Consider the following 12,259-nt stretch of genomic DNA (forward strand, 5'->3'; position numbering starts at 1 on the left):
TGCAACGGCAAGACTTTTATAGATACCTCCAAGTCAGACACCACTACAATCAAAATATAGCAATAACTCAAGAGGCGGTAGGAAAGGAGCTGTTAGAAGTGTTTGAGAAAGCGTCTATCTTACAAATTTGTTTCAAAGTTGTTTCTAGGGTGTATAGTGCCCTCCGCAGAGCCAAGTTAGATGATTCACTTTATATTAAAGAAAAATGGGAAAAGGAAAGTGGGATTCAACTTACAGCTGAGAACTGGGAAAGTCTTTGTTTCCTGCAATGGCAGACCACATGTTCTAATTCTTGGCGAGAATTTAGTTGGAAAAATCTGTCAAGATTCTTTATTACTCCCTTGCAACAGCGTAAACAAAGGCCTGGTATTAGATGCTGGAGAGCTTGTGGCCTCATAGAGGCCAACCATTACCATGTCTTTTGGGAATGTCCTGTCTTGGCAACATACTGGCAAGAAATACACACACACCTGGAAGCTGTTTTTCAGGTCAATATCCCGTTCCGGTTCGACACAATATTTTTAGGAAGTATGGATCTGGAGGACTGGAATCACAATGATAAAAGACTACTACTAATGCTTTTAACTGCAAGTAAAAAGGCTATTACTAGGAGATGGTTGAAACCAGATCCTCCTCAATTAAATGATTGGCTAGACGTTATCCACGACATATATGTGATGGAAAAAATGACATACTCATTAAGAATCCAAATTGAAAAATTCTCTGGAATTTGGATCAAGTGGACGGGATATATTTCACACATAAGAGAGGACTTTTGTTAGCTAAATTATTTTACCCTCTGTCTTTTCTTTTTGATTTTTTATTTCAATATACTAAAATTGTATATACAAAGTAACGATTGAAATGCTATGTAAAATGTAAGCTCCCCATGTTCATGTTCTTTTAATTTTCTCTTTTTTATTTTACATTATGTGTGTAAAAACTGTATAAAACTTTAGGCCTTCAGTGGAAGACTGATATGTGTAATGCAACTAACATATTCTTGTGCCTAAATAAAAAAACAATGACAAAAAAAAAAAAAAAAAAGATAAATACCCAACATACTCAGTCCCTGAGGTATACTGTACCTACCGGATCACCACGTCAAACTGGTCGATGAGCGTCCCCAGCTCGAGGCCACGCAGGATTCCCCCGTTGCCGATCACCACGCAGCGCTGACAATCCTTCCCATGATGCTCCTGGGTGGGCGACGGCGGCAGGTGTCTCAGCACGTCCATCAGCTTCTCCTGCACGTTCAGGAAGCAACAGAAGCGCTTTAAAAAGTGTGTTGACTAGTTTGTTTATATTGCCAATAAAGCAAGTGTGGCTATTTCATGGTCAAGACAGGTAGGCCTACAATTTCAACATTATATGTTGAAAAACAATCAAAATAAATAACAAATCCATTAAATGTTATTTTACGATAACTCATTACATCAATCAGTCATCGTTCACTCCCTCCCTTGTCCCTCATACATTCGCTGATTGCTCACGTCTTCAGGCAACATGACTAATCTCATCTCAGGCAACCCAACCCAGATGTAAAGTGGAGGTAAACATGAATTGTGCAGAAAGGTTTGAATGACAATACCAAACTACCGTATACATGGGTTTCCCAATTGTAAACAATACTACTTCAACCACTGAAAAATGCGCTCACGTGGTTGGCTGCTTAGCATCTTACCTCGTCACATCGCAAATATTTGTAAACGGGAAACCTGTCTATATCGTGAAGGCTGGATAGTGCCAAGGGTAGAAGTAGAAACACTCTTAATGATGTAATTACAACACTGGCACATGATGATCTTATATAGTTCATACACCAGTTATTCCATCGTACCTAATGAGGTAGATGGGTCATTTCACGTGAAATCAGACACTTTGGGACCCAACCGACACAGATTTCAATCATACTTGCTGTGCCTGTTTAGTAGCAAGGTAGCACCCCAGAACTGCATTTGTGTGAATCTGACACCAATATTAAGGGAGAAACAGACTAGCAAAGGTTTACATATGAGGGTAGGACACTATGCATTCAGCCTTGATTACATCAGTCAGTGTAAGTCACAGAAAGATGTCTATGGTGTTATTTGAAAGCTCTTTTCTGGCTCTACACATTACACAAACAGCATGGAACCCTCAGAATATGAATTATCATAAATTGAAAAATTTAAAATTGAATATCAAAAAAACGTATGTTTTAAAATGGCCAGTTCCTTGTCTAAACATAGCCTGCAATGTCATGACCAACACCTGAAATGCTGGTGTTCGGTTCTTTAGTCATTTCAGAGATAATGGGACTCAAAAATATGGCATCCTACAAATTACCTAGTAATAATATGGTAATATCACATGACAGCATGTCTATCGGAATATGTGTAGGATGGAGATGGTCCATGAGGATGCAGGAAGTTCAGTTTCACCTTTCCAGTGCTCGGTATACATTCCTCAACACATGCTAGCCACTAGTAGCCACCTACAACATAGCCTTTGATGCTTGAACATTTAGAAAATGCCTTTACTGAAGTTATTCTTTCAACCCTGCCTTCTCTGAATGCTGAAAATGGTCTGGCTTCCACTGTGTCCATTGACAATGGGCAGAAGCTGTGTAGTATTTGAGTACCTGGAATAGGGACCGACGAGGGTGCAGGGCCCACCGGGAAAGTGCCCGTCATGCCAGATGGTCAGTCCAGTCCTGTCCCTGACACTACTCTATTACTACTTCATTACCACTAATTTCAACCTTTATGTCCCATTATCTCTGAAATGAATAAAGAATCAAACATCCCATTTTCAGGTATTGTTAATGACCTTACAGGCTATGTTTAGACAAGAAACCGGTCAAGTTTTTTTGATTCTCAATTTTAAATTTTTGAATGTATCATAATTCATATTCTGAAGGTTGTTGTATTCCATGCTGTGTGTGTAATTTGTAGAGCCAGAAAAGAGCTTTCAAACAGCACCTCAGACATCTTTTTGTGACTTACACTGACTGATATTATCAAGGCTGAATGTATAGTGTCCTACCCTCATATGTAAACCATTGCTAGTATGTTTCTCCCTTAAAGAGGCACTAGGTAGGATGACGTAATTTGCGCGGTGTCCAAGGCATGCCTGTCTCAAAATCTACACCGTAATGAAAAAATGCTGTTCAAATAAACTCCCGGTGAAACTGTTTTTGATCACGGAATGCCAGTAGTTGATACAAATCTGAGCACGGTATGTAAAGCGATGTTTCAATTGAAAAGTGTTTCTCAAGACACTCGTTCGGTCCGACGCTGTCAAAAGTAGCATGTGGGGTTTTCTGACAGCGGACCGTGTAAGTGGTCACGATAAGTCGTCGCTCAATTACTAATGACTCACATAAGCATAGACGGACTCGGGACCGTGATTAATTAAACTTTTAATCCTACCTGGAGCCCCTTTAATATTGGTGTCAGATTCACACAAATGCAGTTCTGGGGAGCTACCTTGCTACTAAACAGGCACAGCAAGTATGATTGAAATCAGTGTTGGTCAGGTCCCAAAGTGTCTGCTTTCACGTGAAATGACGCAGATACACTGCAGGACTACTTCTGGATCCTGCACAATTAAAAGAAATTAAACAAAAAATGGGATTCAATCGTGATAACGAAATCGTGATTTCAATCTGGATTTAATCGTGGTAAAAGTGACCTGACTTTAGGCGTCCTTGAAGCCAGAATATGCTGACAGGCTGGTATTTATGGCCAAAAATCTGGAGGTCTGCCTACATTTCATGTTACTGCCTTCTACAGTATGTCACAGAAGTGAGTACACCCCTCACATGGAAAGACGGGAGTCACCGGAGCATCTTCAGATGAGGAAATTTAATTGCTTTATTGTGCAAGTGCCAAGACTGATGTTTCGACGTTGTCACGTCTTCTTCACAGTCAATATGGCAAACCTGGGCAAGTGGTGTTCTCATCTACCCTGTCTTCACAAAAAAAAAATCATAAAAGGCTTATTGATCCTCCATTACGTCCCATTGATCTCCTCACTGAACCCACTGAACCCTGACTTTTTCTTAAGGAAATCTGTGCATAGCTTATCTTATCTTATCTTGGGGACACTGAAATACTGATATTGTGAAGGTTGTCAATAATTGCCATTCTGAACAGGACAACCTTTTAGTCTCCTTTGATGTGCAAAGCTTGTATACATGTATCCCCCACCATGTCAGCTTAGAGGCCATGACCCACTATCTTAACAACGACCTGCTGAAATTCCTCCTCCCACTGAGTTCTTCATTGATCTGGTTGAGATCATTTCATCTAACAACTTTTTTAAGTATTCAGGTTAATATTTTTACAACCTCAGGGCACGACGATGAGCAGCGCATTTGCACCATCATATGCCTGCCTTGTTATAGGTCTATGGGAAGAAAAAAAATATCAACACTAATCTTAACCCTTTTTATTCAAAGATAGCACTGTGGAAAAGATACATTGATGATGCTGTGATGATATGGAAAGGTGATGTTAATGAAAGTCCTCATTTTCTTAAAGGGGCATTCCACCGGTGGAGACATGAATATGTTACTGAAAGTGGGTCATATGTATAGTAGAATAGTAACATACATTTCTAATTTGGTGCCTTCTTGGCCAAGAAAAGGCAGAAAATGACTTTTTAGTGCTTGTGGATTTGTGACAACAATCCCCATAATGCACTGCAATGCTCAAGTTCCACAGGCCACACCCAGTTATTTGGGACTCTATGCATCATCCCTCCCTCATCTTGCAGGCAGTGTTGCCAGATTGGGCTGCTTCCCGCCCAATTGGGCTGCTTAGGATTTTCGTGTGCGGGTAAAAATGGGATTTAGCAGAAAAACCCATAGAAATCAATAGCATTGTGCGGGATTTTGAGCTTCTAGGCTGGTTTTGAGCATTTTTTGGGCTGGAAATCATCAGCCTCATCTGGCAACCCTGCATCACAGTGGGACAGACATCACTGGAAAGGAGAAGCTGGAGCACACTGCAGCTTAGTTTTCAAGACTTTATTTTGTGCACACACGCGACCAACGTTTCTGTGTTGCTACACCTTCTTCAGAGTCAAATGATAGCAAGAGAGAGACACACATTTCAAGACTTGACATTCACAGGTGATCCTACTTGGTTTGGCTAAATTGGTCTGATCTCATTGCAGGTAATTGACCCCACCCCCAACACCAGGACAAGATTGTAGACAATTAGACAGCTTGCCAACTTCCCAAAACAAAATAAAAAAGTGAAAAAAACAATACACAAAGAACATTGTCAATAAAACCACAGCTACAATTATTAGAAGACCACAGCCGCGATGCTGGAACAATTTGTTACAGAGAGCAAGACATATTGTGTTCCTCATTTATGCTGTGAGGCTCCACTGAATTTAGAGTATGAATCCAAAATGCCTTTCCACAAAGCCTCTCTGTCTAATTGTCTGCAATCTTGTCCTGGTGTTGGGGGGTGGGGTCAATTACCTGCAATGAGATGAGACCAATTTAGCCAAACCAAGTGGGATCACCTGTGCATGTCAAGTCCTGAAATGTGTGTCTCTCTCTTGCTATCATTTGACTCTGAAGAAGGTGTAGCAACACCGAAACGTTGGTCGGGTGTGTGCACAAAATAAAGTTTTGAATACTAAGCTGCAGTGTGCTCCAGCTTCTCCTTTCCAGCTATGCCAGTGACTTACTGGCAGTGTTGCCAGATGAGGCTGATGATTTCCAGCCCAAGAAAAGCTCAAAACCCACCTGGAAGCGCTAAATCCCGCCCAATTCTATTGATGTCGATGGGAAAGATTGGGCGAGTTTTCCTGTAAAATGCCATTTTTACCCGCAGACGGCCATCCCAAGCAGCCCAATTGGGTGGGAAACAGCCCAATCTGGCAACACTGCTTACTGGAGCCTCAATGCCAGTGATTTCAAAAGCACTGGGACACTGATCTGTGATAGGTCTGTTAGAGCATTAGGTCCAACCCCCTATGGGCGGGGTTGAAAAGGTGGGAAAAAGGCTTGTAGTCTCAACAGAAATCCACCTCTCTTACACTTCCTATGTCGATGATGCAAAATGACCATTTTTACATCATTGACATAGGAAGTGTTAAGAGATGAATGTGGATTTCTCCAATCTCAGGGGGAATTGAGAGATTTTTGAAAGACCATTCAAAAGTATGACTGGGTGTCTATCAATGGAAAGCCTAATGCAAAATGGGTGGAGTGTCCCTTTAAATATGTAATTACAGGCACGAATTACCTTTCTTTCGCTATGGAGCATGACGCACAGTCCTTGAACTAAAAGATGTGAACAATATGCTACAGACAACTGTCTACCATAAACCATTGAGTAGAAATACCCTCCTTCAAGCAGCAGTATCCATCCACATCATTTGATTCAAAATATCCCTACTGGCCCATTTCTTAGAGTGAGGAGGAACTGTAGCTCTACTCAGGATTTTATGTCAAAGGCATCCCCATTATCACTGTTCAGAATTCTGGCGTCAGTGTGTCTGTGTCTGTACCAGTGACGTTTTGTGGACATGCACATGAGTGCTGCGCACGCTGTTATTGTCTCCTATGATTGGTGCAGACCTTCGTGCACGAGCTGGACACGAGCTCATTTACATAGACTTCGCGCCAAAAAACACTCTTTATTAGGGGGTCGGACCTATGCCCAGCATTGCCCACCAGCGCAGAAGTGACCAACGGGGACTCCATGCAGGACTGTGGTAGCATTGTTAATGTGGATCCGACTCTCTCGCTCTCTTCTCCCTATTCTCATTTCTCTCTTTGTGTCTCGGGCAATTCAGGATCCTATCGTCCTCATTTCTTTGCCTGTGTGCCGACCGTGCGTCTTTGAGAATGTAAGTTGCTGTTATTGTGTTGTTACTGTGTTGTGTGTGTACTCGCGGTTGTTTGTTACATTGCAACATTGCGTCGGCAGCGAGAGTATGTGTTTACCGTTTCTGTGTTCCATTGTGTCTTCCTTTGTTATGTTTGTATGATAGCACTTACTGTTTCTTAATGTCCGCGGGTCAGTGTGCAGATTTGTGCAGTAATCTGTTACTTTGGCAGAGTAGTGGCTACATAGGTCCGTGCTCAGTTAAAGGGCTGCGTCACCAATTATTCTCTGTGCATGTAGAAACGCAAGAGCGCAAGACCAGCTCTCTTAAAGGAGCCGCGCTCCTTTCCTGCTGCTAAACACACTCGCTGTGTTTTTCATTGGGTTTGATGTGTACTTTGCTGTAGGCATTACACTTTTCTGTGTGGGTAAGGAGATCAGCTTCAGGCAGCTTCCCCTAATTTTTTCCTTTCCTTCACTTGTATATGTTTTGTGTATATTGTTTTTCCATTTATTAATGAATGTTGTGCATTTGTGTTTATTGTGTTTATTATGATTATTATGTATATTCATGTTCATTATGTATATGCTATTTACTTATGTCTTTTTGTATTTCCTATTTTCTTCTGTTTTAGTAAACCACGGTTCACGGTTTCATCAAGGCCTTTAAACTTGTGCGTGTGTGTCCTTTTATTGTGGATTATCCATTTTTGTTCTTACCGGACAACCTGTGCAGTTTGCTTTTCTTCCCTGGACCAGCCCATTATACAGTCCTTTTGTGTGTCATACTTTGCACCATTTTTCACCACAGCGGGATAATTCTTGGTTATGTTTCATTTCGTGATTTAAAATAAAATTCTGCAAAAAAAAAATCAGTCACCATGATTAATAATCGTGACTTCGATTTTGATCCGAATTAATCGTGATTATCATTTCTTCCATCATCGTGCAGGACTACTTCTGCCTCTATGATTAACCCTACCTCCAAGTTGAGGAAGCCAAAGGGTGGAGGGTACTGGAAGACCGTGTCCGTGATGCGGCTCTCCCTCCAGAGAAACGGCTCCATCACTGGGGTGGTGGTGGGGATGCGGGCCTCCATGCCTTTCCGGGCGAACGCGGGCCGGCACTCTCTCTTCAAGACACTCTGCACGTAGCCCTGCACCAGCTGCAGAAACAAGGGGCATCAGGTAGTCCAAATTACTTTTTTTTTTAAATCACAAAAGCATACCGGAGAGATCCTTATCAAGTTACCTCAAAAAACCCAAGGCCTAGATGCCTTTCAGGGGGAAAGCAGGTTGGCACTCTCTTTAGTGCATAAACGTCAGAAACAGTGGAGCATGCACAGATCCCCTTTCAGGGCGAAATTCCAACTTTCTTCCACAAAAGCAATATAAAAATCTGCTTACTGTAGAGATCCAAAGCTAGTTATTAATGTAATTAATAATGTGTAGATCTTTTAAAAGGTAGTGCAAAGGCATTCCCTTAATAAAAAAAAACCCTATAAATGACTTTTGTTGAGTAAAATACCTTTCAGGGCATCAATGTCATGTCATTCTGATCTCTACTGTACATAAACATTGCTATATCTACAACTGGCGTGAGCCGGACAGACAGTCATCAGTGAGACACAAGTCCACTCTGAATTCTGAATTGTCACTACTACTTTGAATAACAAAGCGATCAGTCACCGGTTTCATTGTGATTCCCGAGGTGATGTGAAACATGCGGATGCAGCCGAGGTCAATGTTTTCCATCATCCGTATAGAAACGTTGCATGTCTTTTTAACCACGTTTTGCATAGTAAAATGAGGGATGGCTTACCTGTCAGTACTTGGCATCCATGTGCCCACTTGTTTTAGTAGCCAGGGTGACGCCAGGCCAGTGCCAATGCCCTCTCCCTGTCCCTCATCTTCTGTCTCTTTCATTCTCTCATCTCCGATCTCCACATTTTTCTCTTTCTATGTCTGTCTGGTACTGTTTCACTTCTCATTTCCGCCTTCTGTACTCAACTCCATTCTTCTTCCCTCCCCACTCTTTCAATCACTGCCTGCCTGCCTGCCTGTCTGTCTGTCTGTCTGTCTCTCTCTCATAAGTGAAAAATATAAATGCTGTGTTTACCTTCCTGTGTTCGGGCTCCACGTGCCACTCGTAGGTCTTTGGGGTGGTGTTGAAGGCCACCCCTTTCAGAAGCCATGGCGACGCCAGCGCTAATACTGACAGGGGCACCAGGAATCGCCTGAGTGGGTGAGAAAAACGTAAAAAACAGGGTCACTAGGATTTAAAACATCTTGTTTTGTTTTTTGTAACTCTTTTTGAATATTTTTTTGAATATAGTAGAAAGGTAAACAGAATCAAATAACAAAACATTACATTCCCCACCCAACGCTGGCCGATACATTTTAGTTTAGCAGAGAAAGTAGATGTCTTATAAGAAAAATGCATTGGCCACTGTGTACTACGGGGGCATCACCTCAGGACACCGTGCGCATGGGCAGTGGGTGCGACACTATGATGGACAAAAAAAATGTGACTCCCATGTCACTCCAGACGTCCGGAATTTCAATTGTATTATGGGTGCAAGTGGCTGCTACCACTTCCGACCCCTGTCGAAAGAGGATGTCCTGTTTTCAATGTTCAGTTTGCAGCCAAATTAACAACAGCTGTCGGTCACTGTTTATTTCGGGGGATAGTTAATAATAGCTGTCAAAAATTCACGGTGTCTGTGATCTGTTCCACACTTCAGAACTGACGGTAGGGGGCACTGCACTTTTCCATGCCGCCAGTACTGACAGTAGAAGAAGAAAGGAAGTCCCATGTTGCACTACACTCTTACAACGTCAGTGAGCCGTCTTCTTTCTATCCTCTTTGTTAATTAGGCTATGGAATGTTGAGATTTGTATCAGGTGTATGTCGTGCGCTGCTGATTTCATGGCTAAGCTCTAGGCCCAGAATTCCAAGGCTATGGCCAGCGTGGCAAAGCGATAACAAGCAATGAAAGTTAGTTTAACTAATATCTTCTGTATTTTATGGTCAAACGGCGTGAAACGTTGTGCTGCACACCACCATGTCATTGGAAAGTCACCCTCCAAATTTGAGACCCTTCGGTGAAATGGTGCGGGGTTGTACGTGGTACAGATAGACAGAGATACAGACAGAGGTTTCTTGAATTATTAGATAGATATTTTGGTTTTGAAAAGAATCATTTACAATATAAGAGGAAGTGGAGATACAAGGTTTCTGCCCCTCAGTGATGATATTCGAAACTAATAGGAGAAAGACAACTAAAATTACACACTTACTTCCCTAAGTTAGTGGATGGTTCCTCACCTAATCACTCAAGCCTGGTTCATAGTCACACACTTACATCCCTACATTTGTCGATGGTTCCTCACCTAAACACTCATTCGTGCATGCTTTCATTCCTATCTTTCCGTTCACTGCCCTTATCATAACAACTAAGAGACGCAGCTGTACAACGGTGCAGAGAAGCCAACCTTAGGACATAGGACCCCTGTAATGACCCTCTCCATCACTCGTTCCAACTGCTTCCATGAGGTTGGTGCTACAATGTGCCATTGACGCAAAAAAAAAGATTCTGTATTGATGAAATGTAAAAATGTATTTGGTATTGGTCCAGTCGTGACTTAGTTGGCTGGGCACTGGACTGCTATGCGGGCAACCCGGGTTCGATTCCGGACCCGGGTCATTTCTCAATCCTCCACCGTCTCTCTCTCCCACTCGTTTCCTGTCCCACTCTTCACTGTCCTGTCTAAATAAAAAGTTGAAACCCCCCCAAAATATATATTTAAAAAAAATGTTACCATATTACCATGTTACCATATTACCATATGTATGTAAATATAGCGATCTATGCTAGCAGTTGCCTAGGGAGCTTGTGCAAATTCCTATCTATCCTTTCCGCGCAAATGCACCGGCCGCGACATGAGCGAGGCGAGCGACGGAAGTAATTGACTCTGTATTGAGTCGCGCAACAAAAGCGATTCTGGAGACTAGAGGCAATTCGCGCGAAGAGAGCGACAGTTTGTAGTTAAACTCCTGGGAATGTCATGCAAATGAACTATGACGCGGTTCGGCGACAAGCTGCTACAGCCAATGACAGTATAGTGGTCAGTGACCACAGCCAATGGGAATGTTGTAATGCTTGCACTCTGCTTTTAACGGACATACTCTAGACCAGGGGTGTCAAACTCAAATTGACTGAGAGCCAAAATCAAAATCTGGAACGAAGTCGCGGGCCGAACTCCACAATACATTTTAAAAATGCACTAAAATTGTGCATGTATACACTTCATACTCATAGTTAAATTTCACATACACTGTTTCCCATCATATTTGTTAGTTCAAATGTGTCTACACATCCTGTGACACAGCACATTTCATTTTCAAGTCATATTATGCTATACATTGATGGTGTATGTGGGCCAACTGTAATAGACATTTGAAATTATCTCGCGGGCCGAATAAAATTGCTCCGCGGGCCAAATTTGGCGCCAGGGCCTGAGTTTGACATCCCGGCCCTAATGACTCCTCCACTGGCACTGAGGTGGAACAAGCCTCTTCCAATATTGCAGCATACAGCCTTCATTGCATGTAATACCCTCGTAATAAATAAATCCCACTCACGTTCACATCTACACTGATGGTATTAAGGCTGTAGCATTGCATGATCAGAGTCCTATTATTAAAACACTATTTTGTGTTTTTTTTGTGCTTCTTCCTCAGACGGACCATGGAACTTTGCGTTCAATGTGAAGTTCTACCCTCCAGACCCATCCCAACTGACCGAGGACATTACCAGGTATGCTACACACACACACACACATAGACACACACACAGACACACACACAGACACACACACAGACACACACACACACACACACACACACACACACACACACACACTCTCAGCTGATTGAGGACATCATCAGGTGAGCTTAGCTTCCTGACTCACCTGCTTTGCATTGCAGCTTCGCATTATAGGTTCACTTATGAACACTGGAGACACACACACACACACACACACACACACACACACACACACACACACACACACACACACACACACACACACACACACACACACACACACACACACACACACACAAATACTATTTACTGTAACACAGAGAAGCATATGCGCTGAAGTGCAATTTACACAGATACACAGCGCGCGCGCACACACACACACACACACACACACACGCACATACCAATGCTTACGCACATTATTGTGATTTCCATGAAAATTTGAATGTCTGCGGGGAAGAGCAAGGCCATAAACTAATTGAATGAGTCCAGTTAAGCTGACAAAGACCTCGCTGTCTACAGGCCACACAGGTGCCATTTTAATGGGTATACCATGCAGCCTATTAGTTTGTGATGAGGTCGTTTACACACACAT

The 12,259-nt window shown here is 42.4% G+C and overlaps 1 protein-coding gene across 1 annotated transcript in view; it reads right to left on the minus strand.

Moving 5' to 3' along the window:
• The window catches only part of st3gal5 (ST3 beta-galactoside alpha-2,3-sialyltransferase 5), a 38,441-nt gene that overhangs the window by 17,413 nt on the left and 8,769 nt on the right, over window positions 1-12,259 (minus strand). The window contains exons 3-5 of the mRNA XM_063189453.1: window positions 8,955-9,072; window positions 7,819-8,001; window positions 1,093-1,247 (exon numbers count right to left, since the gene is read on the minus strand). Coding sequence (XP_063045523.1) covers window positions 1,093-1,247; window positions 7,819-8,001; window positions 8,955-9,072 — 456 coding nt within the window. The remainder of the gene's footprint in view (window positions 1-1,092; window positions 1,248-7,818; window positions 8,002-8,954; window positions 9,073-12,259) is intronic.

Source organism: Engraulis encrasicolus, chromosome 23 (assembly GCF_034702125.1).
Source record: "Engraulis encrasicolus isolate BLACKSEA-1 chromosome 23, IST_EnEncr_1.0, whole genome shotgun sequence".
Lineage (NCBI taxonomy): Eukaryota > Metazoa > Chordata > Actinopteri > Clupeiformes > Engraulidae > Engraulis > Engraulis encrasicolus.